Raw genomic sequence first — 27,027 nt, 5'->3', positions numbered from 1 at the left:
TGCGGAGGCTGCGGAAGCGGGGGCGGTGGCCCCTCCGGGACCGGCTCCGCGGGGTGAGAAGCACCCGGAAACGGATTTAGCTTCGGTGCAAGCGCGAGCCGGAGTCTTGGAGCCAGCCGGCGGCTGCTGAGTAATTCCCCGCGGCGGCGGGAGACGGCGGGGCCTGGGCGCCCACATCCTCCGACGCGCGGCGACCAGGCCGGCTCCTCCCTCCGCCCGCCCTCCCCCGCGCTCCCCGCTCGGCCCCGGGCAGGTGGAGCCGGGTGGAGGCGCGCGCGGGTGCAGAGAGCCGGGCCCCTCGCCGCGTCCGCCGCCGCAGCTGTCGCCGGCTGCTCGCCGCAGCCCTGCGCAGGCCCTCGCGCGCCCATGGCGGGCTCCGAGCAGCAGCGGCCGCGGCAGCGGGACAACAGAGACTCGGACGCGGCGGCGGCGCCCCTGCAAGACGCGGAGCTGGCCCTGGCCGGCATCAACATGCTGCTCAACAACGGCTTTAGGGAGTCGGACCAGCTCTTCAGACAATACAGGTGGGACCGAGGCGCCCCGACCCCCGCCGGGACCACGCACACCTCGTGGCCGCTTCACGCGCCTCGGCCCGCGTGCGGCACCCCGGGCCTCCTCCCCCCTCCCGTCTGTCACGAATCCCCGGCCCTGTCCCCGGTACCCACGTCGCCTCCCAGGCCTGATCTGACAGCCGGGTCTTGTACCCTTGCCACAGCGCCCCTTCCCCCTCCCCCACGCCGCGGGGTGGTCTTTCCCGCCGGAGTCCGCCGCGCGCCGGCAGTCCCCGCACTTTCTCCCGCGGCCTCGCCCACCGAGAGGTGCACCCAGGGTTTGTCAGGCTCTCGGTCCTTCGGTCGCCCCCCCGCTGCCGGGTCCTCGCGCCCGTTTGCTTTAGGACCGGATGCGATTTGAGGGAGCAGCGAGACTGGGGCTCCCCGGGATGTGCCCCCCCCCGCTCGCGGGTGGGCCTATCCTCGTGCTGGCTGGGGAGCTTTATGTGACACTGGGCACGCTGGCTGCATGGAGCCGCCCTCTCGCGCCTCGCATTACTTTGCATCATGGGCATGCCAAATGCTTTTCTTGTTTGAAAACAGATAGACCTAATTGCCTTGGAGTACAGGAATTCAAAAAAAAAATCTCAACCGAACTCTGCTAGCTCATCTCGCTTCTAAAAAACTGAGTCCTTTAAATGAGTTCCTAATGTCTTCAAGGGAGCATATTTATTGTGGATTTCTCTAAGGGGAAGGAAAAAGAAAATGGAAGGATTTTAAAATATATATAAGAATGGAAAGAAAAGCACAGGCGTTTCACTTTATTTTTTTTTTTTAGCTTGGCTTTAAACAATAAAGCGAAATAACTGAAAGCTGGTAGCCGCCTTGCTCGATGTGGGAGGGGCCTTCATTTCATTGGGAACCATTGGGAACGCCTGTGCTCTCTGGTTTAGGAAGCACGTTTGTGAGTGGGTCTTTGCGTGTGGATGGGACTTAAAGAGGCTGGTTAACAGCCGTCCTATAGATGTTTAAGAGCCATTTGCCTCCCACTTTTTTCGACCCTGTAGTTTTGCTGGATTGAAAGGGCAGATGTGAGTTGCGATTGCATGCAGCAATCTGTTAGATAAGGAGATAAGACAGATGGGGTGAGATATTAATGCCTCAAGTTTTCTGGCCTCAGATATTGGAGATTTCCATCTAGTGGAACTTCCAGATTCTTCGTGGCAGAGCAAATGTCTCATAACTAAGAACTTGTCAGCAAAGGCATTTCACTTTTGTATCAGCTTTTTTTTTTTCTGTCTGAAACTGAAAAATTTCTTAGCTTTACTCAGAAATTTTTACTTTAAAGCAGACAAGGCTATTTTGTAGCCAGAGTTTCACCAAATGTGAAATGATGGAGGGTAGATTTAAAATATTTACTTGCCCTGTTTAGTTGTAGCCCTCCTGGAAAAAAGAAAGAAAGGGGGAAAAAAAGCGGTGTTTGAATGTTTCCTGTACTGTGCCATGTGTGACCTTTTAAGATGTCTAATTTGTGTTGTGGGAGGGGGTGGGATGGAAAGTGTTAGGATCAGATGTATTCTCTTTAGTTTCTGAGCAAGGTACTTGCATACGTCCATATTTTTTGCTTTGGAGTGTTCTGTGATACTTATTTTAATGGTATTTTTTTCTTCTATACTGCTTTACTATATTTTGATAATACCTTGCATTTTCCTTTACATTGAAAGCCGGAAGAAAAAAAACCAGTATTCTTGTCTTATCTAGACCATTTTATTCACTGTTAATAAAGGGCAGATTATGAATGATAGAAAAACCTCTCAAGGTACTTCATTGTGGGACAGCATGTTGGGGATAAGGAATAGGGCAGGAGTCTGGGGAGGATTTACAGGGTTTGGATAGGAACTGTCTCCTTGTATTTTGAAGTAGAAACTGAAGATAAAGAAGGGGGGGAAAAAAAGAACTTTTGTGGTACTTGTTCTTTGTCAAGCACTGTACTAAGTACATTCTTTTACATTCTCACTATTCTAATGGCAACGATAGTGAAGTGTGTTTTATCATGACCTTTTTATAATCAGGGGACTGGACTCAGTGTTTATAATGAACCAGGACACAAGCCCTGGGTTTCTGACTCAAGAGCTCTTTTCATGATATCATTCTGCCTCTCCTACTAAATGTACTTTATTTGGCAATGTTGCCCCTTGACCTTATTTTCCAGCAACTGCAAAAGCTGCCCTTTAGGGTTGGTGGGAGGCAGGAAGACAGGGGCAGACAGTGGAGCATTATTCGTCAGCTTTCCCTTCTGCCATTTGATTTGTTTGTGATATGGAAAGTCGCCACATTTTCCCACCTCCCAAACTGTGTCTCTCGTGCATATGTTTGGAAAGCACAGCTGGGTAGTGGTCGGGACATGGACTGTGCCCAGAAACCAGGCTGCCAGTCCTCCTCTTGCCGCTTTTCTAGCTGCTGACAGTTTCTCAAAATTTGTCTCTTTGTTGATATAGTGGGAGTAGCCGTAATAGTTCCTACCTGGTAAGGTGGCTGTTAGAATGAAAGCAAATAGTCCGCGGTGCCTGGCGGAATTCAGCGCTCAGTCAACACTGGCTAGCTTTTGTCTGTGTTGCCTTCATCCCTATTACCAGGCTTTCTTCTGGGCCGTGTGGTTTGAGTAGAAGGTAAAGCATCCTGTGTGCTTGTAGCTTTTATATTTAGAGTTAGCTTCACATAGTACATTGACAAGATTTAAGGTCATGTGATGCGCTTGGAAACTTCTCTTCCTCTTCCCGAGTTAAATGGCCTGCAGGAGAGCTCAGCTTTAAGCTCACGTCTTAGAAACCCCTCTAGCTCCGTTTATCTAGGGGAGAGAGAGAAGCCAATAGCCAGCTCTGTCCCTTTTCTGAGGACTGGAGGCAGCACCCTTCCCCTTCTAGTGCTTTCCAGCATCTCACGGTTACAGTTTAACAATGGAAGCATATTTTATATCTAGAGTAACAGTAACATTTTTATTAAAGCAAGGAGGTCACTTTCTCCTGCTACATCACTGGAATGATAGATAATGTTTTAGCAGCAGCTACTTAGCAAGCAGTGGTTGCTTTGTAGAAACAGATTGTCCTGAAAGCCAGGGCCGATTTAGTGGGAGGTCTGAATTATATAATTCTAATATCCTGTGCAGTGGGATTAGAAATAAATGTACAGTAGAGGCCTTCTTTTGAGTTATAAGACTTTGTGTAGTTGGGATTTCAAAGAGTAGCTGCTACTTGTATTGTAACTATAGGAATACTCGTTACAGGGTAATGAGCTGCCCTGACCTACCATCAGGCACTTTGGGGCATTTTGAGATATTTTTCCTGTGGTCAGCACAGATTTGGGCTGCTTCAGAGCCTTTACACTTTGTCCCTAAAGACATACATTTCTAAGAACCATGGTACTGACCCCCTAAAATCAAGTTCCTGATTTTGGTGTTGGTTAGGACTTGAAGCCCTGATCAGCAGTACTCACCTCCCACCCTGGGCTCCTGAGCCCCACACCATGTCGATGTTTGCACGTGTGAAATGCACGTAGACCTTCAGCCACGTGATTCAAGAGGCTGGGCCACGTGCACAAGGCAGGTGTGGGTTATCGGTGCTGCGGCCCAGGTGAGCCTGGCACAGCTGGTGGACGCTTCCGTGTCCGCTGGCGCCTGTAGCAGCCGAGGAGGCTCGAAGGAAGACTCTGGAAGAAACGATGTCGGAGCTAAAGATGGGGTAGGAGTGAGTCAGTTCAAGGGTGAGCAGGGATTGGGGTGAAGTGAGGGAAGAAAATGGGTGGTGGTGAATGGAAATGGAAGTCCAGTAGAGGAAACTGAAAAAGCCAGATGCGGCCACGAGGGACGCTGGGTGTAGCGGGGTGGGCGCTGCGAGCTGTGGCTGTCGTTTGGGTGTCACGTTCGATGGTTTTGTCTGCACTTAGTGTTTTCTTCTTCGGTCCTCTGGTTGGTCCATGACTCCAGTGAGCCAGCATTTACTTTCTGGGTCCCTTCCCTGCTGAGTATCTGGTCACCTCACTTTTAGGGTGACTTTTGTCCTTCAGGGGGTGGCCCTCAGGTCCATAATTAACTCTTGGCTCCTCCGGGTCCTAAGGTCACCATCCTTTTCTCTTTCTGGCTGCCCGAATTTGAAATATTACTTTTTTTTTTTTCATGGGAGGCCTGGCAAGTGAGGAAACCTATCGAGCAGGGTGGGTGAGAGGCATTTGGCGCTCCAGGCCACAGTGAACTTCTGCCTTCTCATGTCTGCAGGCCTGAGGGTTCGTCTCCTTCCCCTCGACGACATCATGCCCTGTTTTAATCCCTGGTGTTCTTTCCCACCCTCAGACATCACAGTTCTTATCCCTGCCAACACCGTCTCTGATTTCTGCTGCAGGTATTATTAAAAAGTCATGTTTAATCAATTTCAATAAACTAAAGAGCACATATGTTTTCATGAATGTTCATTGATGATAAATGTGCATGAATGAATAAGGATTTGATGTAGAATTAGGACAGTCTTATGGATTGTGGTAATTTTCTTCTCCATTTAGTTTTTATTGTAAAGATGGCAAAATCTATGAAAAATAAGAACCAAAAATTGTCATGGTAGGTAATGTGTATGTGTAATGAATGTATGGATTCTAGGTTGTTTAACGTAGCTTATGGTACAGATGACAAAGCCATATGACATGCCGCCTTATCTTGTGAGCATGTTGAGTAGGGGGCCAGTGTTACCATGGAAATGGCTCAGTGTAATTCAGAGGTTGGCAGACTGCCTCCCGTGGGCCAAATCTGGCCTGCTGTCTGTTTTTGTAAATAAAGTTTTAATGGAACACAGCCATACTCATTTGGTTCCTCGTTGCAGCTGCTTTTGCACAGCCATAGCAGAGTTGAGAAGTTGTGACAGAGACCATGGGTGGCATGCAGCTCTCTGGCTCTTTACAGAAAAAGTTTGGGGACCATGAGTACAAGCCAAACCATAATCCTTCCTGGACAAATGCAAAAAGCGTGTATAACAGACCTGGGGCCAGTACACTTCTGAGCACCTGCTCGAAACTGTGGCAGATGCTTTGGAGGACAGGAAGGGCTTGCAGGCCACTGGTGTTTTCCGGATGATTTGGGCGCTCGCAGGCAGCAGTGTGTGTCTGCTTTGCTGCTGGAGTCGCTGGGAGCGTCCATAGATACAGAAATGCAAGAAAAGGGGAAGCAATGAAAAACAAATGGTTTAGGGGAACTGGCATGAAGAACAGACAGGAAGCTCATCTCTTCACTTTTTCCATCCTCCTCCACTCAGTGGTGTGTGGGTAAAAAGGTTCATAACTTTTTCTTCAATTATTGCAGTGTCTGAAAAGGTCCCGATTAACTAGCCATTAAAAATTCTTTTGGCTTAATTGGAATTCTTTTAAAAAATGCGGCTACCTGTAGAATAATGGGAAAACTTATAGGAACTTATATGGGATGTGGGTATATGGGTAGAAACACACAAAGTTAAAGATAACCCTTAGAAGTTTTTGTGTGCTCCAAGCCACATGCACTGTTATCAGGTAATTCAGTGGGATTCCCTTCTCTCCCTGACTTAGTTAATAGGAGTTATACTGAGGGGAATGAAGCGTTGATGAAAACAAGAAGAAAAGGGAAAGAGAAACAAGTTTGAGTCATGGAGCACTTTATATTCTGGATACGCAAAACTGCTTGTAGTTCTTCAAACACATCATGGGGGTTCAGGTGTCCTAACCTTTGACACAGGTAGTCTTTGCTCCCCAAATAACATTTTTCTCATCCTAGGCCCCTTTGCCAGGGTAACTCTCCTCCTTACTCAGCAACAGTAGCAGGGCTTTGAAGAGGCTGCGGCTAAGAGGAAGGCAAGGAGATGAGACAATGTAAAAGAAACAGAGAAAAGAAGTTGGCTATGTAGCAAAGACGGACCTATCTGTTATTTTAAAACTTTTCCTATAGTTACCTCTACAGTGGGGCGGGGAGGAACTCATGTCTGTCTCATGCCAACTCGTCCTCCTTTACTCGGTTCCCAACATCCTAAATGCATGAGTATGCAGAATGTCAAATTTGAAATTACATAGGCCTTTATGTGCTACCCTGGGGATCTAGTCACCCCGTAAAACCTTTTTTTATGGGGAAAATGCATTCCATTTTCTGACAAGTGACTTCGAATACGTATTTTTATTATTCATAAATGTGTTGTGTAAGAGAGGTAAGTCATGGCTTCTTGAAATTCGAGTTGAGGATTGACATAGGGGCTTTTATTCTTGTGTAAAGAGGGTTGAAGGTTTTACATCTAAGCCCTTTTCCCCAGCTAAGCTTGCTTTCTCCATCTCTTCCTTCTTGCTCAAGAATTTCAGGACCCGAGAAATATGTATAACAGGTGGTTACTTCCCTGTCTTACAGTAAAACTGTCAGTTATTACAGAGAAAGCCCCTGGGGAGCCAGGAAGTACATTTCTTTAAAAACGTGGGCATTAGATACTTGAGTGTCTGCCACTTGCAGGACCCAAAGATTAGGAGCAGATCCTTCCTTCAAGGAAGTACTGCTTACTTAGTAGCCTTTAAATCTACCTCAAAAAGAATCACCTTAACATTTTGTCTTGTCCAGTGCTTTAATATGAGTGAAACCAGTGGGTTGCGCAACTTATTTATTTTAACTCATAAAAATGAATACGTAATGGTAAATACTAAATGTCACTGCTGGCCAGTCCCGATGCCCAGCACTCCACGTGACACGATTTTCCAAAAGGGGGTGGTGCTCATGTTATCTCCATCTTCCAGATGGAGGGGTGGAAGCATGGAAATGTGGCATGATCTGCCCGAGGCCTCATGGTGGTAGGTAGGAGAGCTGGGCTAGAGCCTTGACCATCTGGCTGCAGGGTCTGTGTGTTTAACCACTGCACTGTACTGTCTTCATGTGACTTCAGCAGAAGATGCTTATCTGTGTGCTGCTTAAGCCATTTTGGAGGGATGTGACCGCCACACTTTGACACAGACCCAGCCCAGTAACCCCCTAGAAGCCTGTCTTGGGTGAGTCGTGTGTCGCCCCAAGCTTTATACCTGGTGGCTCCCTGTCTTCTGCAAGATGCAGTCCAGGCTCCTGACTTGGCAGAAGATGTCCTGTGATTGGCCCCCACTACTCCCCTGCCTTCCTCCTGCCTCTCCCCTCTCCTCTTCCACTCTGTGTGCTGGAATTATTTGGGGTCATCTAACTAGTTCTGACTTGCCTGTCAAGACACTACTCAGATTTCCATGAAAGGGTTTCTCGACTCCTCCATGCTTCTGCAGCATCCTTTATTTACCTCTACCCTGCATTAGGTTACATGGAAATTGCTTCCATTTCTTTCTCCTTCTGGCCTATGTGAGGGTGAGATGGTGAAGACAGTACTACCTGTACTTCCTCTCCAGGTGTTCATGGACTTCTGAGGTGGCTGAGGATGTTGGGCTCCAGGGTGTCTTATTTATTTATTATTGGGAGTGCATGGGCTGGGAATCCAGCTGGGGTCTCCCACATGGGAGGTGAGCATCCTACCACTGAACCACCCGTGCACCCGCCAGGGTATTTTAGAGATGTGCCAACTCAACTTTTTGCCATTCGGTTCATGGCAGTCAAGGGAGCAGGTGCTGTCAGCAGCTCTGAAAGCCTGATGATGTGATCTTATTTGACCTCTCTGCTAAAAACCCTTTCATGGCCTCTCTGATAGGCTGAAAAATGACACCTTCCCTCCAAGAAGAACACAATGTCCTAGTGGCCTGAGACCTGTGAGCACTACCTTATATGCTTTAAAGAAAAAAAAAAAGGGGGTTGCGGGGTGGGGAGCATCTTTGCAGGTGTGATTAAGTTAAGGGACTCGTGATGGAAGATTATCCAGGTGGGCCTTGGATACAGCCACATATATCCTTCTAAGAGGAAGGCAGAGGGAGATCTGAAACGGAGGAAAAGGTGATGTGAAGAAGCTGGCCTTGAAGATTGGAGAGATGCAGCCCAAAGCCAAGGAAAGCTGGCGACCACCGTGAGGAAGAGATTCTCTTCTGGAGCCTTTGGAGGGAGCACCTCCATTTCATCCCAGTGCAAATGATTTCAGACTTCTGGCCTCCAGAAGTATGAGAGGATGTTTCCGTTGTTTTAAAAAGCCACCAAGCTTGTGGCAATTTTTATTACATCAGCCACAGGAAACTGATACAGCCTCCCATTGCTCTTAGGACTAGAACCAAAGTCTTTGACAGGATTTACGTGACACAGTTGTCCCTGCTTGGTTTGCTGCAAGTTTACCCATGTACTGCCTTATCTATGCATTTTTCCTTATATTTAAACATCATTTTATTTGCTGTTTCTGTGTTGTGGTATAAAATAAGACGCCTAGCTCCTCTCTTCATAGGGTGACATATAAAAATGGAAAAGTAAAGTAGCTTTAAATGGACAGTGATTTGGGTTTTAGAAACCATTTAGAACTAGTGATGCTTTGTCAGGTTACCGTTGCTGTAATTCGGTTGCCTTATCTTGCATTGCTGCACTGTTCTGTACTTTTGTACTCGAGCCACATCGTCCTCCTTCAGATTCTTGACTTCGCCTTGTTTGTGCCTGAGACAGGGCCCTCCTTGCCCATGGAATCTCTGCACCGAGCCAAGTTGAGTCTTGGACATCTTTCAGCCTCCACTCCAGCCTCCCTTCATGGAGAAGCCTTCCGTGTTCCTCCAGCACAGTCTCTTTGCTGGGCACTCTCTTCAAATCTTGGCACTTTCCTGTGGGGTCCTTACCTCAGCGTGTAACTATACACCAGCAGCACTTCCCTTACTCAGTTCCAGTGTGCCTGAAGTTCACTTAAATCACACAAGTGCCTCTAGGAGTGTGGTTCACGTTTCAGCTGCCACTGCGTATTAACTAGAGTCACCGTAGTGACTCTGGCTGCTGACTCTCAGGCTACAAGTCACTGTGTGTACAACAGACACATCATGATCGCTGACCAGTGATGCCACTTCTTTCAAACCTGTGATTGGTCACTGCACATCTGACATTCATATGTTCCCTAAAAAACAGTAAGCGAGTTTTTGTGTTGCCTTGACAAAAAATTTTAAAGGCCACCAAGCAGTTATAATTTTTGCCATTATTAAGATCATTTTTCACAGTTGCAGCTTGCATGGTCTTTTGGGGATCCTGTACTACTGTGTAAAGCAGGGACTGCCTGTAATCCCTATCATGGTACTGTCCCCATTAGGCACTGCTCCTTGAGATTAAGAACTTTGTTTTGTTCATGTTGTCTCCTTAACCCCCGGCATAAAGTATAGCAGGTAGTAGGTGCTCAGTGAGCAATGTTTAAATGATTCCTGTTCTTAAACATGAGTTTTCCTGGAGTCCCACTGGATGTGCCAGCCACCTCCTCATTCGTCTAATATGGGGTCCCTTATAATAGATTTGTCTGGGGATAGTGGGAATTAGCATTGCTGGGTCTCACTTAAACTGTCTTCCTAGGATGTTAGGTAAGACTAAGAATTGATCTCTCACTTTTTCGAAGGAATGCAAATATTAGACCTTCTTTATTGTGTTAGCTGGTTATGGTAACACTGGTATTATGAGCTTAGCACTTAGATACTGGCTGTGATCCCTCTTAGAAGTACAAAACTGAACACAAAAGCACGTTGGTAATAAAGGGTGGTTGTTGGCAGGGTTGTGATTGTGAACGTGGTGTGCTTCTAGGAGTTCATAAAGACTGTGGCCTTTGTGTGTCACATACTTTCGGTGACTGTGGAAGCCAGATACTCAGATCAGGTAAAAGAACTTTTAGTTCTTTTCATCCCTCAGGCTGCATACTGAGACTCCCCTGCAGGTGGGGCCTCAGCCTGGGGTCTGTAGATAATACCTCAGGAATTTGGCATTTACTGGGCTGTGCATCCGTGGTTCCTGAATCCTCTAAGAATCTGTGTCTGGTGACATTCATCTCTTCTATTTCAAAATCCGCTTCTGTGGAAGGCTCTGTTTATTTAAAATCAGGTTCTCGTTTTGATTTTTAAGTCACGCATTTATTGGCTGCATTCTGTGTTGAAATCCCTGTGGTGGGTCCAGAGAGGAGATAATGGAGGAATAAGGTCCAGTTCCTGTCACCGAGGAAGAGCCAGGCAGCTTGGAACACGTGTGGAGCTGTGGTTTGGGGATAGTAATATATCAGGGATACCTGAGACTTAGGATGTACAGCCATCACTGTGCCGAGTGTTTTGCATCGGATTAATTTTCTTGTTTCATCTTTCCTGTTGTCCTGCGAGTTAGGGGATATCTTTTCCTCCTGTTTTAAAGATGAGGAAACAGGCTTAGAACTTTGACATCATTTTGCAAGGTCATATACTGAGCAAGTGGCAGAGCAAGGAGGACTTGAACCCAGGGCCATGAGAAAGGAGGAGGTGAGGGAGGAAGGGCCTTGGGGAGTAGGGAAGTGGCCTGGGGCTGGGTATATGCTGTATTCAGGGGGCACTGGGCGCTGTGCCCACGCACAGAGATGCGGGGTATAAGGAATGATGGGTTCATGCTGGAAGGGAGGCGAGTTCATGTTCTGTACAGAGCCCTGTTCATCGGGCAGTAGGGAGTCATTGGAGGTTGGTGAGCAGAGGGTTGATGCAAGATTTTTGTTGTAGAAAGCTCATTCTAGTGGCAGTGCACACAGTAAATCCATGTGCAAGAAGGCCAGGCAGCAATTACCACAGCCCAGTGGAAACTAGTGAGGGAAGGGGAGAAGAAAGAATCAGTAGAACTAGGAGACTTTCGTTTTGGTTTGTTTTTTTGTTGGTTGGTGGGAAAAGAGGGAGAAGGAGGAATTGAGGATGTTTGGGATCACAAGCTAGATGGTGCTGCTCTGCGGGGTGGGGGGACACATTTGAAGGTTAAGTGACGTTACAGTGTCTTTACCCATTTGTCCTCAGTTGGGAAATGTTACACAAAGTGTTTTAACTCTCTTGGGAAAGAAATTACTGCATATTAAAAGGACTTAAAGCAGCTAGTTGGATGTATTGGAGTCCTCTTATCCACGCGGTTCAGGACCCCTAGGGATCATTTAATGTAAAAAGTCAGTTAAAGCAGGAAGTTATCAAAATGAAAGAACAACAAGTAAACATTTTTGTTCTGACGTTTGATGTTGAGCCAAGGCTTCATCCCTAGGTTTGCTTATGGGTGTTTCATTCAGATTGTCCTTGCACAAGCCACATCTGTGATGCCATGTGTGACTTCTCGTGCCGGGTCTTTAACGTGGAGCAGGAGCTCAGGGTGCTGTGCGGTTTTGCGGGACCTTGCAGTTAACTCTCTCTCTCTCTCTCTCCCCACTAAACCTAAAGCAGTTTTTTTTAGTCTCCTGTCTTTGAGAAGCTTTTCAGAGTATTTAATTATTTTTCATATACATAACACTTTTTGTATCCTTATTTTGTCTGTTTGCAAATAAACAATGAATTATATAATTTCATTAACAAGGGCAAAAGGCATAAACATATCTGGGCACAAGCACACGGGCCCTTCAGTACGTGGATGGCTTAGCAGGCACAGAAGAGCTCGAGTGTTCACTAAGCAAAAGGCGTCTGTGGATTTCCCTCCAATATTGGTTAATATAGAGGGTTAGCTGAGTAGAGGTTGACTGACCTTCCATGGGTGCGTGCTCTGTGCCTATTACTTATATATAAAAAAATAACAAGGACAGTTTTAGGTAGTTTGAAATGGTAGTACTGTATTTTTCTGGGCTATATTCTAAATTATGTTTAGGTATCATAGATTATAAAAAGCACCAAGCAATGATATTTTGAAATGAAACTGGTGTTATTGGAATGTCTTACTAGAAATAATAGTGAAACTAACTGGATTGAATTCAAGAAAAAAGGTGGGCAGTGGGTGGGGAAGAGATCCAAGGAACTGTTTGGTGACTAGAAAGAGATGAGTAAAAGTATTTCCTTTTAAAATCAGATTCATAGATGCCATTTCATAATGCCAGTGGTGATATTGTTAGACACTCAGATCCTCTCCAGACCTACTGAATCTGCAGTTTGACAAGGGGGTGATTTATATGCGGAGTGAAATGTGTGAGAAGCATTGCTCCAACACACTGGCTTCTTTTGACTTTATAAAATAAAATTAATAATTTGAAGTTTTGAGCTCTTAAGTTCTGTTTTCTGAAAGGCTGTAATAAGTGCCAAGAGTATCATTTTATAGCTGCTTATGGGACCAGTTATAAAATCGCTGCTTTAGAGATGTGTGTTTTCATTGCCCCCTCTCTAGGACATAAGCTCAGTGAGCAGGGGCCTTAGCCCAGTGCCTGCAGCAGTGTTCTACACTTATGGGTGCCCAAAATATTTGTGGTATTTTGAATAAATAAATGGATGACATTTAAATCTTGATGTTTTAAATTACTTTTATATGCACTTTTTAAAACAATGCCTTATATTTATTAAATTTTCAAACTGTAAAGGATATAAATGCTGCTTATTGATAATTTGGATAAGAAAAAAAAGTGAGAAAAATAGAAAAATACCACCCTTTATTCCCATTGTTCATAAATACCATTTTAGGGTATTTCTTTCTGTTAACATGCTTTTATATCAGTTTGTCATACTGTACATGTTACTTTGTATTCTGCTTTTTCACTTACACAGTGGTGTAATAGCTGGCTGATTGTGTGCTTAACATTTTCTTGTTTACTTATTACATCCTTGTAAAGCAGTATAATTACATCAAATTTGCAGATGAGGAAACAGGCTGCTTATATGTCAACTAGAAGTCACACGGCTAGACCACAGTCAAATTAAATTTTCACCATAGGTCATTTCCTAGAGTCTGAGTTTTTTCAAACTCATTGGTGTACGTATTTCCTTAGTTATTAAATTTTTTTTGTTAAATACATTTTGCTATGTGAATATATAAATTATCTAACATCTTCTATTCTACAACATTTTAGTTTTATTTCTTGCTACTACTATGTGTAATACTACAGTGAACATCTCTGTAGAATTTTTTGGCTGCATTTTCTTTTTCTTAGGGTAAATTCTAAGAAATATGTTTAAGTCTCTTGAAATTAGATATAGATACAGACACACTTTCCCAAAAGTTTGCACCAATTTTCATTCCCTCCAGCCCTTCTAAATGTTATGCTGTATATTTTAATGCATATAGACATATGCATCTGTTAAAAAAATGAACTATATGTGCGCTCTTTTGCTTAAAATAATTTGACTTGTAGTTCACATGATTTAATGGATAGTTGTTACTGAAATATTTAGCTATTCCTGAGTTTTAGCTTCTAGAATACATAGAGTTTTAGCACGACATTCACACTGGCCTGCTCAGTACCTCACATTAGTAGAGTCCACAGTTTAAGACGTAAATTTGCATTGATACGTATTTTCTGAATCTCAGAATTCTTCCTAATAAATTGTGAGTTTTTAATGGTTATACAACTTATCCTACTTTAAATGTATGTTTCTTATTAAAATTATCATGTCACTCATTATTTTTAGACTATGATACAGTATAGTCTAAGTTTTTTCCTCTCTTTCCATCTCCTTCTCCTTTCTTCCCTTCCTTCCTACCTTCTTTTTTTTTTTGCAGCAGCAGCAAGGCAGATGGCATACAGAGCAGAAAGCCTGTGCATGTTATAACATGTACATGTACCAACCAAACCCTTATGTTAACAAACCCTTAATTTGATACTTTAATAAAAGGATTGAAGAAGGAGGCGTCTCTTACTGTTAATATTTGGAATCCTAACAGATCAATATAAAATATAAGAGCTCTGTATTGGAGACAGGACCGGGAGAGGAATGATAGCATATGAAAGCATGTGATAGGTTATTGACCAAACCAGGAAGAATTGTCACATTTGTTATACACATTGCCTATCTAATTTTTATCTCTAATGTAGCTTCCCTGACTATCATTGCAACCATTGTTAATCTAGCAAAAATATTTTCTTTCTATTATTAAAACAGGTCTCTTAGGTGGGTTTTATCTGTTACTCATATGTATGATTTTGTCTGATAATGCCTCTCGAGTATAAATTGAAAACATAGCGTTGTATTTAATAGTCTGTGTGAGACTGAATAAACCAGTTTCTTTGAAATATTAATGCATAACATATGTCTACCAAAATGTTATAGTTTGCCATTTTGAAATGCTTGATAAACTATCAGTAAACATTAATATATAGTTCTATAAGCAGTTAAAGGCTTGCGAAAATGAATTGATTGATTTTGCTGACGTTTATAAGTACCCTATCTCTGACTCCTCTAAATAAATGAGGTGTTTTTACTCATTGCCCTTTTAATTTAGGTGAGGTTGAAGGCAGTGGCTAATCATGCTAGTCTCAGTAGGAAATTAAAGACCTTACCATTTTGATTTGAATTACTTGTTTTTGAAAAATGATGTGATAAATATTTGAATTAAATGTACGTTTTTAGCTAAAACAGGTAGCTTTTTTTTTTTTTTTACCTCTTTGCATCTGGAATAGCAATCAGCTTTACTAATACAAGTTTATTTGAACAAATACTGTGTTCTTTTTGTGTACTATAAATTTTTTCATTAAAAAATTGTAATAGTATCTATCTTTTCAGATAGCAACGATTGCTATTTTGAGGGGTTTTTCCCCTTCTTTTTAAGTGGGCTTTTCAAATGCAGAGAGTTCGTTTTAGGCTGAAGTTGATTATTAGTCTATAGGTAAATATATATATATATTCTCTGTGGAACACCATGTAATTTAATTTGTATGTTGTTAAAAATGTATAGTGTGAGGGTAGCAACCATACAAACAAATTTGTATGTTGTTAAAATGTATAGTGTGAGGGTAGTAACACATGATTTTCTAGTTCTCAAGTAGTTTGCCAATTCGAGACGATTTTATAATTATATCATAAAATAGCCCTAGTTTAAGATGCTGCCTTTATAATGCCATCTTTAATTACTTTCAGGCTCCTGAGGGTGAACAATTCAAGAGGTAGTTTCTTAAGATGTTGTTTTAAGGAACGGTAATAATAGTAAATGTGGGAAGTCATTTTAAACATTTTGAATGCTCCAGAGTCTCCCAAAATACAAGCATTTAGACACAGAAAACATTTTTCTTTATTTAGACCAATTCATTATTCCTCAACTTCATTCAATAAATATTTACATTGTACCTCCTGTATGCTGGGCATTGTTTTAGTGACTTTTTTTTCTATTCAGTGAAACAGCTTTATAACTTGAAAAGAAATAGAAACATTTCACTTGTTACACAGCCACCTTAAATAATAACATGCAGATATTCCTTTCCCTTTCTTTTTTTCGTTATTCTTTTGCTTATTTGTCCAACCACTCATTCATTCATTCCTCCATTCATTCACTGATTTGTTCAGCAAATATTCGTTGAGGACATTCTAGAAGCCAGGCTCTGTGTGAGGCCCTGGGTGCTGGAGGGAAGGATGCTGCAGAAGGTGGGGTATTTCCTTGACCTTGTGCACGCAGTGCTGTCCAGGGTGAAGGCTGAGGAGCAGGGAGAGTCCAGAGGAGGCCCCTGTCCCACCTGAAGGAACCAGTGACCTGAGTCCCCAAGGGTGAGCAGGAGCTAGCAAGGGGAGAGGGTGGGAGGTCAGAGCTCCAGGCAGGGGGGACACCATGGGCCAGAGCCCAAGGCAAGGGAGCATGCTCTTCCCCTTCCCATCACTTTTATCTTAACCTTGAAATTTTGCAGGATTAAAGTAATAATGGAAGAGGAAATAAAATGGAGTTATTTTTAAATTTCCCCTGTCTTTGTAGGTAGACAAGCTTAATTTTTATGGAGATATTTCTTAAATCATCAACTTAATAAATAGTCTGTCATATTAATTAGATTTGTTCTAACTCACATCTTTTGGAATTTAAAAGATAGAGGACTTGGGGACAAACTGTTTGCCCTGGCTTTCATTTCCCTTTCTCTCTTTCTTGCCACTTAAGCAGCCTTCCACCCCAACCTCCCACTTAGGCCAAGTCCTCTCTGTCCTGTTCACCATTTTTCTTTGTCATTGTTCCCAAAACATCCGTTCTCCCCCTTCTCCCTCCATTTCCCACTCCCGTCTCTCCCCCTTCCCGCGAGTTCTAAGGATGCCCTGCCTCTGCCAGCTTTCCTTTGCTGGATATCAGGAAGCCTAAAAAGTGAAATTCTGTTTTGGTCATTCAGCTGTAGAACCAGTCTATTTTAAATTGCCAGAGGGGCTTTGCGGACTATCCTGCCACATGCAGGAGATGCGTCCTAGAAATGTGTATATTAAAAACAGTTTTCCGTGGGAAATTTGTTTTTGTTGTGGTGGTGGGTTTTTTTTTTTTAGGGTGCCTCTGAGGGTGGCTCATTATCTGCCCTCAAGCTATAGTAACGTCTTCTTCCAGGCTACCGCTTATCTTATCGCTATGTAGGGAGAAGATCCAGGGTCTCGGCATGTCCCAGATCCCTCCCGTGCCTGGTGGCATATCTGCTTCCAGTGAGAACCTTCTGAAGCTTCTTGGCTCCAGATAGTGATTTACAAGGACATCTCTCTGAGACAGTGCAAGGCCACATCAGAAGCACTGAACGTCACCTACTCAGCTGTGTAAAAGGAAATAGTGATAAGGGTCAGCACTCACACACGGGGAGCCGCGGGGCAGTGGTGGGTCCTGGCCCCCACTCTCCAGGGACCCATCCCTCCTGGCCTGGGGGTAGGGGGCCCTGGCCTGTGGCAGGGCTGGGATGTGCTGGTGGTATTCCACAGACTCTATTCCCAGAAGGGTGGGCACACGTTAAAGACCAGTCTGAACAGAAGGCTAGACTTACTCCAGACGCTCATGGACAGAATGACTGGTGAGGAATGTTTTTGGAGATAGGATGTCTGTCAGATAAAAAGACTTCCGGGATGACCCTTTGAATTACCTCAAAAGTAGGAAGAGAGCCTCTTCATGGAATTCCTTCTGATAAAGGAAATAAGCACATTTTTGTTAGGAAAAGCGTTTTTTTTTTTTTTTTTTTAATGGCTTTAGGTTTACTAAGATCTTATGGCCAGTCTTTTTGTTTTGACCCTGTGGAGGACGGTTCATCAGATGACATGTCATTGTGAAATGTGGACTTTTAAGTGGTTGCATTTAAATCTTATTAAATATCTGTCTATGTCGGTGCTGTCCTAGGAGCTCACAGCCTGGGTCCGCACGCTCAAGGGGCTTCTACTCAGATGAATAAATAAGTCATGAGAGGAATACAAATAGTAATCAGTGCTCGGCAGAGAATTAAAATTTAGAGATGCGATAGTGATTGGAGGCTTATTAATATATGCTTTTAAGAAAGAACACAAGAGAAGAGGACATCGAAGATGGCAAATAGCTTTTTTCAGATTTCAGCAGATAGAGTGCTGGAGAGGGCCTCTCAAAATCCACGAAAAATACGACGAAAAAGGCTACTCACTTACGACTTTGTGAATACAGTTCACAACGGGTTTTCCCCATTTTCTATCAGTTTTTATCAGAAGGGTCTTTTGGAATGCTTCCTTCTGTTTGCCGGACTGGGCCATGTGGGCTCCGTGAAGGCCAGGGAGGGTTGAGCTCAGTCCCCTTTTCCCAGTGGGGTTGGTGCCGATCAAACAAATTTTGAATGGATGAGAGGAACACAGCTAGATTCCTTAGAGTTTTTCCTGTTGTCCTATATAGAGGAGAGGTCACGTTTCATTTCCTTTTTTTTTTTTTTAAACTGAAGAAAGACACTAGCAAATCATAATGTGGTATGTGATTTTTGAAACTAAATATCCCATTTTTAAAACAATTTTTTGATAGGAATGTTTAAAAGAAAATTTATAATTGGCTCGTAGATAACTCTGTGGATGGAGGCAAGGAACAACTTGGAAAATCTTCAACTATTTCTTTGACTTGTTTGTGAAATGTACTGCTTTTGCTTGGTGCCTGAAGCACCCTCCTAATTCTTTGGCTTGAATAGAGCTGACATTTAAATTTTTCGCTGAGAAGGTGCAGAGTGGACCGTGTATATAGGAAGCTACTTTAGAATGGGGGAATTTTCTTAGTTAATTAGATGTGGTTTAGTGGAGTGCAGGGGCTTTGGAGTTGGGCCCAGGGAACTGTACCTGTTGCTCAGGAGAGTTGGAGGAGGGCATTTGCTGAATGCAGTAGTCACGGGTGTTACTAGGGAAGTGAGTTCACATGTTTGGAAAAAACCCAGATATGAATTTTATGGTCTGATTTGTAACAGGATTAAGGAGGGAATATTCTACCACTGCTATCCAATTACATATGAAATCTCTAGAGTATATGTGTGGTAGCGTGTATGGTTTATGTAACAGATAAAGTACTTTTTAACTAATGCTTTCAGAATTAAATTTTTCCTTTTGAAATAATAACTACTACGAATCATGCCAAGAAAATCTCGTAAGTGATTGTTTTTACATATTATTTTCCTCAGCCACCATCTAAGGGAATGGGAGACTTCTAAATAGGGACCTTTGTCCTACAGTTTTTCTTCCATCACTTATTCGGAGCCACCTTTTTATTTGTGCGTGTGGTAGATTCTCTCTCTTTTGGCATGGGCAGCTCCAGGAATTGACCCCGGGTCTCCAGCATGCAGGCAAGAAAGATTCTGCCATTGAGCCATTGTAGCACTGCCCAGATTCTCTCGTTAATAAATTTGAATGAATATTTGTTGAATGAATGCTCCGTGAACAGGGTGCTAAAAATGCCACTGCCCTTCTTTGCTCTATTTTAGGAGTAGAGAGAAATCTTTCAGGCTCTTGAATCTGTGAGTGATAAGAACTTTTATTGTCCTTTCGCATTTGCAGCCCAGACATTCCTTTCTCTTTTTCTGCTGCGCATCTTCAAGTCGAGATGGAGACCGCCAAGTAACTCGCCACAATAGTTTCCCATTTCTAATTGGTGTTAAGACGTAACTTCAGTGTATTTGATAAACATACTTAATTTCAGAAAGTACAAATTAATCTTATCTGTTGTTACTACAGCGTACTTAAAGTTGCAGAACTTGAAATAAAGGACACTTAAAAATCGAGCCAATATTCCTGCAAGCACCAGTACAGGGAAGTGATTTCTACATTCAGTTCCTCAAAATCCCATGGAATTTAGGAATTTCAAGGCTTATTTTATTTAGTACTGACTTCCTATGTTCAAGGCATGTATGTTTAGCTTGAAACTCAGTTTTCATTGAAATCCTTATAAAAAAAGCATTTTATTTATTTTTTGGCAAAGGGAGGTGGAGTCAGGCTGGTAGGGAGAAATTTCACTATTATAAATGAAAAAAATTAAATATAAGTAATAATTCATGTTAGAAGAAAATATAAGATATTTGATATCTTATAGGCTCTTTTGAAACATTTTTTATTGTGAAAATACAAAACAATAAATTTCAAAGTACATTGTAACAAGTGGTTATAGAACAGTTTTCAGAATTTGGGATGGGTTATGGTTCCACAATTTCAGGTTTTTCCTTCTAGCTGCTCTAAGACACTGGAGACTAAAAGAAATATCAATATAATGATTCAGCCATCATACTCATTTGTTAAATCCTAACTTCTCTGTTATAACTTCTCCTCCTCCTTTGATCCTTCTCCTAATCTTAGGGGTATTTGGGCTATGCCCGTTCTAACTTTTTCATGTTAGCAAGGGGTGTGGATAATATGGGATGGGAGAGAAGCTGGTCTCTCTAGGCTTCAGGACTTATCTGGCCTAGAAAGCATTTGGAGATTGTAGGTTTCTGGAAAGTCATCTAAGTATGTGAAACTTTTGTAGAATCTCAGATAGAGCCCTAGGTGTTTTTTTAGGGTTAACAGAAATAGATTTGGATGGGGTTTGGCAAACTGTGGTAATTAGCAATATCTAGCTGAACCGTGCATTAGAGTAGCCTGCAGAATAGCCTCTTGACTCTGTTTGGACTCTCTTAGCCACTGATACCTTATTTTGTCACCTTTTGATAAGAAGGCATTGTTGATCCCATGATGCTAGGGCCAGGGTCATCCCTGGGAGTCTGTCCCCATGTTGTCATGTTCACCCTTGGGTGTCAGGTCCCACATAGAGGGGAGGGTAATGATTTTACTTGCAGAATTGGGCTTAGAGCAAGAGAGGGCACATCTGAGCAACACAAGAGGTTTTCTGGAAGTAACTCTTAGGCATAACTATAGGTAAACAAACTTCGCTTCTCTGCTGCAGAAATAAAACTTCATGAAAGCAAGCCTCATGATCAAGGACTTGGGCTACTGACTTGGGAGCCCCCAGTGCCCGAGAGAGTATCACCGGTTTCCTCGGTGGTAAGGTTTAATAGTTCCACGTTGTTTCTCTAGTCCCACAAGGGACTTTTAGGCATTTTTTTTTTTTTAGGTGGATGCATTTAAAATCGTATTTACACTATATGATAGAGATGCTCTTGGGGAGAGATGTCGTACAAATGTCACCCCTTTCCTTCCTTTGGGGCGGGTTTTCTCCTCTCCTGGTGCTAATGCCATCCTGGTCACAGCTGGGCACTAAGTGAGTAGCCCACTCCCACGTATGCAGGATTTGGCTCTTTTATTGTTCAGTCATCCCATTATTCCTCTTGGCTGAATGATATATTCTGTTGAAAAATTGTATCAAAACAACAACTGACTCACAGGGAGTACTTAGAAGCAAATTGATTTAAATGCTCCATTTTCCTCTGTAAAAGGTGTATAAATGTAGGGAGAATTTTGGCGACAATATTAAAACACATGATAGTTAGAACAATTTTGGTCATGACTAGTCCCCCCAACTCCTGCTTTTCGTTTATGAAAATACCTTTAATCTTATCTCCCCTTGCAACAAATCATTTAGTTTTTTCCTTGCCCATATGCATTGAATTGTAGTGTACACAGAACTTTTGCTTTTACCTTAAAATCTGCCGGAGGCATTTTCCTAGGTCAGAATACTCCATCTGGTTATTTTATGGGTAATTTCTATTGTTGACAGTTTTCACATGTTCAGGGTAATGCTGTTGTGAATAGTTTTATGCACATGTCACTTTCTTGTTTTACTTTATTTTCGGGAAAAATGATATACTGAACCAGTTCTGTCCCTTCAGAGCCCAGATTTGGAGATACCAGAAAGAGAGAGCATAGGGTACCACTTGTCCTGTAGGCAAAAGTTGTGTTTTTGCAGGCAAGGTCAGAGGCGTCTAGAGTAGCATTTAGCATTCCCTCGATTACTGCTTGTGTGAACTGTTGACTCAGGTGGCCCTGTGGGACTGTGATTTCTTTAAACCAACTTGGGCCACAGAAAAGGCACAGCCCCCAAGAGAGCAGCAGGGATGAAGTCGTCGGATTCTTCCTTCAACCTTCAAATCAGGGAACTCAGGCAGCGCTGAGAGATGTAGGTAAGTATGGGCTGATTAGGTTCAAGTGGTTTTCACTGTAATCCACAGGAGTCTAATCTCCCCACACATTTGAAGGGGAGAACAGTCATTTTGGAGAGTTCTTCTAAGTACTCAGCGACAGAACAGTACAGTTTCGTAAAAATCAATGAAAGTCTTTAAAAATTCTAGCCATTCACCACTGTGTTTAGGGCATAAAATTGCATTTGAAAAAGAATATTCAGTAAGAGACAGTTTTGTAGTAGTTATGCTCATTTATGTATTTGGGGAAAATTCCTTTGGAAATCAATGTATACATTTTCTCACTATATTACAGGAAGCAAAATCTTCAGTAGTCCAATTTTAATATCTTGAAGAAACTTTTAAAAAATTGCTATAGGAATGTTGGTGAATATAGGAACAGGCATTTAATTGCTTCGTTGGCTACCTATGGGAGACTTGTTATACAGAGAAGAAATTTAGAGCAGTTTAATTACTGGTGGTTTATTTTCATGAAGCCAGCTGTGGCAGTATTCATAAGATGGTTTCTCATCAAAATACACCTTATCTTTTGGGGAACATTTTTATTTGTGTGGTTGTTTTCAGACTTCATCAAAATACACCTTATCTTTTGGGGAACATTTTTATTTGTGTGGTTGTTTTCAGACTTTTTATTTTAGAAAATTTCATATAGATTCCAAAACAGAGTAGTTTAATGAATTCCCATGTTCTGATCACCAACTTCTGTAATTATTAAATCATGGCCAGTCTTCTTTCATCTGTACTTTCACCTACTTTTAATCCTTTTACCTCAAATTATTTGGAAACAAATCCCAGTCTTCATATAATTAATCTGTAAATACTTTCATGTATGCCTCTAAAAGAGGATCATTTAAAATATAGCCACAAAATCATTGCTATACCTTAAACTTTTATTAATTCCTTAATATAATCAAATGATTATCAAAGATAATTTGTCTTTGATTGTCTTATTTTTTGTCATTTTTAACTATTCTCTATGAGGAAAACTTACATTCAGTCAGAAATTTTGCGTAAGTATATATCAGTGTAATTACCATACCATCCAGGTCAAATGGTAGAACATTCCCAGCTCTCCATCTTTCTCCCTGAGGCTCTTTCTTCCTCCATATCTCCCCAAAGGTAATCACTTTCTGACCTCTGTGCAGTGAGAGATTGGAACCATTGGTTTTAAACCTCATATAAATAGAATCATTCAACATATGCTCTTTTGTGTCTGTCTTTGACTTAACACTATGTTTGTGAGATTAAGTCATGTTAATGCATTTAGCAGTAGCTTGTTCTTTCATGGCTGTGAGCTATTCCAATGAAAGAATAAGCTGCCATTACTTGATCCATTCTCCCTTTGAAGGACATTTGAATTGTTTTCAGTTTGAAGCTACTGTAAATAATACTGCTATTAACATTCTGTATATGTCTTTTGGGGAGCATAATCATTCAATTCTGTTGGATATATATATATACCAGGAATGAAATTGTTGGGTTATTGGGGAGGCTTGGTACAAGGTACTAGGTGAACTAAACAATGTATGAGAGTTCCGTTCACCCATCCTCACTGCTCATTATCACCAGTCTTTTTTTTTTTTCATTTAATATGTGATTTTAGTCAAACTAACAGTAAACTGTGGCCCAGAAAATAAAGTATAAATGCTACAATAAATGTTTTTTCACAATGTATTTGTAATCTGGACTTTACTACTTAAAGTGAGAAGTAGAAACTACCACTATAAAGATCCTATTATTCCCCCACCTTTACATTGCACTTGTCTTGTGTATTACATCTGTGACACTGTTATCTTGCTCTCAAACAACACATACATTTTATATAATTAAATAAAGAATGACTATTATCTTTACTCAGGTATTACCATTTATGCTGTTCTTCCTTCTCTCTTCATATCCCAAATTTCCTTCTAACATAATTTATCCTTTATCTGAAAAACATCCTTTTGTAATTCTATTAGAACATGTCTGCTGGCAATAATTTATCTGTTTTCCTTCTTTGAATGTATTTATTTCACTTAATTGTTTTTGTTTACAAATACTGTTGTATTTGATTATATTTGATTTTCTTACATTTCTGAGTGATATTTTTACCAGGTGTGATTTTGTGAGTTAACAGTTCTTTATTTCAGCACTGTAGACATGGTGTGGCTTGCCCTCGGACCTCCATGGCTCTGGTGTGGAAAATCATAGTCATCTGAATTGTTTCTTTATAGCAACATTTTTCTCTGACTACTTTCAAGATTTATTTTTTGTCTTTAGTTTTCAGAACTTCGATTATGATGTCTCAGTGTGCTTTTGAGGGTTCTTTTCCTGTTTGCCATTTATTTATTTGTTTTAGTGTTTTCTAGTTGTAAAATGTATCATGTATATTGTATACACACAAAGAAAAGAAAGGAAAAAAAGCAATAATCTTCAAAGCACATTTCAACAACAGCTACAGAACAGTTCCAAGAGTTTGTCATGGGCTGCCATACTCTCAACTCAGATTTTTCCTTCTAGCTGCTCCAAAATATCGGCTACTTTGTCAGTGTAATAATAATGGAATCATACAGTATCGTCCTTTTGTGTCTGATTTATTTCACTCAGCATTATGTCCTCAAGGTTCATCCATGTTGTCATAGGTTTTGGGACATTGTTTTGTCTAAATGCTGTATATAACATTCCATCGTTTGCACATACCACATTTTGTTTATCCACTTATCTATTGATGGGCACCTGGATTGTTTCCATCTCTTGGCAATTATGAATAATGCCACTATGAACATCGGTGTGCAAATGTCTGTTTGTGTCACTAGCCTCAAGTCTTCTGGGTATATACTAAGTTTTGGTATTGCTGGGTCATAATGCAATGCAATATTTAGTTTTCTGAGGAATTGCCAAACTGATTTCCACAGTGGCTGAACCATTTCACCTTTCCACCAACAGTGAGTAAGTGTTCCAGTTTCTCCGCATCCTCTCCAACATTTATGGTTTCCTATTTGTCTCATAGCAGCCATTCTTATAGGTGTGAGGTGGTATCTCATTGTAGTCTTCATCTACATTTCCTTTATAGCCAAGGAAGGTGAGCATCTCTTCATGTGCTTTTTAGCCCTGTGTATTTGCTTTTCAGAAAAGTGCCTATTCATTTCCTCTGCCCATTTTATAAATAGGTTGTTTGTTCTTTTGTTGGTGAGCTGTATAATTTCTTTATGTACACAGGGATATCAAGCCGTTATCTGATATGTGTCTTCCAAATATTTTCTCCCATTGAGTTGGCTGTCTGTTCAACTTTTTAACAGTCCTTTGAGGCACAGAAGCTCTTGATGTTAAGTAATTCCCATTTGTCTTTTTTTCTTTCACAGCTTGTGCTTTAGGTGTAAAGTTTAAGAAGCTACCTCCTATTACTAGATCTTCAAGATGTTTCCCTACTTTTTTTTTCAAGTAGTTTTATGGTATGGCTGTTAGATTTAGGTCTTTGATCCATTTGGAATTAAGTTTTTGTATTAAATATTATTAAATTTCATTACAGTATTAAAAAATAAATTTTGTATAAGGTGTAAGATGGGGTCTTCTTTCATTCTTTTGGCTATTGAAATCCAGTTCTCCCATGCCCATTCATTGAAAAGACTATTCTGTCCTAATTCAGTGAATTTGGGGGCCTTATCAAAGATCAGATGTCCATAAATTAGGTGGTCAATTTCTGTGCCCTTGATTCTATTTCATTGGTCAATCCTTCTGTCTTTGTGCCAGTCCCATGCTGTTATGACCACTGTGGCTTTATAGTAAGTTTTAAAGTCAGACCATGATAGACCTCCCAGTTTGCTATTCTTTTTTAGGGTATATTTAGCTGTTACCAGTCTTTTTACCTGCAGTTAATCTGATGAGAGTATAGTGGTGTCTCATTGTGTTTTCATTTGTATTTCCGTGATAACTAATGATTTTCAGCACTTTCTAAATATGCTTATTGACCTTTGGATACCATCTTTTGTGAAGTGCCTCTGAAAGTGCCTGTTAAACCTGTTTCTTGCTGGGTTGTCAGTCATTTTCTATTGATTCATAGAGGCTCCTTATATATTCTGAATATGGATCCACAATGATTATATGTATTACAAATGCCTTCTTCCAGTCTGTGGGTCGCCTTTTTCAATCTCTTATGAGTAAATAGAAATTCATAATTTTATGAAGTCTCTTTTATTGTTGTTTACTTTTTGTTTTTTTTGTGTGCGTCCTGTTTAAGAAATTTTTGTGTTTGTTTTCCCCCTAGAAGATTTACTGTTTTTCCATTTACTTTTAGGTTAATGGTTCTTCTCAAAACACAACTTGCGTTCGTTATGAAGTAGAAGTTAAGGTTTTTGTTCTTGTTTTTTCCTATATGACCTAGCACCATTTAGTGAAAAGATTATCTTTCCCTTTCTCATAACCCGTGTATAATATTCCATTGGTCTGTTTGTTTATCCTTGAGACAGTATCCCACACTGTTTTAATAACTGTCTTTATTAAGTCTTGGTATCTAGAAATGTAATTCCTCCATCTTTATTGTTCCTCAGATTTGATTTAACTATTCTAAATATTTTGCTTTTTTATATAAACTTTAGATTCAGTTTTTCAATGCACGCACATACACACCGCACATACACATCTATTGGATTTTGCTTTGGGTGGCGTTGACTCCACAGTTCAAGTTAAGAAAAAATGAACATCCTAACAATATTGAGTCTTCCAGTTCACGGGAATTGTATATCTGTTTAGGCGAGTGATTCACAGCCAGGGTCAGTTTTGTCCCCTATGGGACATTTGGAAATAGCTGGGGACATCTAATTGTCCCATCTTGGTGGGGGGTAGGGAGACTGTTGCTGGCATCTAGTGGACAGAGAAGCTGCTTAACATCCTACAATGCACAGCGTGGCCATTACCACAGAGAATTATCCAGCCCGAGATGCCAATAATGCTGTTGTTGAGAAACCCCATTTAGAACTTCAGCATCTCTTTAATGCTTTGAGTTCTCAGTGTAGAGACATTGTACATTTGTTAGATTTTTTTTCTTAAATGTATAATCTTTTGGTGCTATCAGGAATGGTAATTTTTAGATTTAATTTTCTAATCGTTGCTTGTTTGTATATATGTGCGTGTGTATGCATTATATCTATATATATTTGTTATTTTCTATGCCTTTTAACTTATCTCTGTTGTTAAATGTCTTTTGGAGGTTC

At 41.3% G+C, this 27,027-nt stretch overlaps 1 protein-coding gene across 1 annotated transcript in view; it reads left to right on the top strand.

The window, feature by feature from the left end:
- The first annotated feature begins 342 nt into the window (after nt 1–342).
- The window catches only part of TTC39C (tetratricopeptide repeat domain 39C), a 95,379-nt gene continuing 68,694 nt past the window's right edge, over nt 343–27,027 (top strand). The window contains exon 1 of the mRNA XM_077135784.1: nt 343–524. Coding sequence (XP_076991899.1) covers nt 367–524 — 158 coding nt within the window. The 5' untranslated portion in view covers nt 343–366. The remainder of the gene's footprint in view (nt 525–27,027) is intronic.

This window comes from Tamandua tetradactyla, chromosome 18 (assembly GCF_023851605.1).
Source record: "Tamandua tetradactyla isolate mTamTet1 chromosome 18, mTamTet1.pri, whole genome shotgun sequence".
Lineage (NCBI taxonomy): Eukaryota > Metazoa > Chordata > Mammalia > Pilosa > Myrmecophagidae > Tamandua > Tamandua tetradactyla.
Note: the sequence above shows the minus strand (reverse complement) of the source record. Positions and strands in the feature narration are given on the sequence as shown.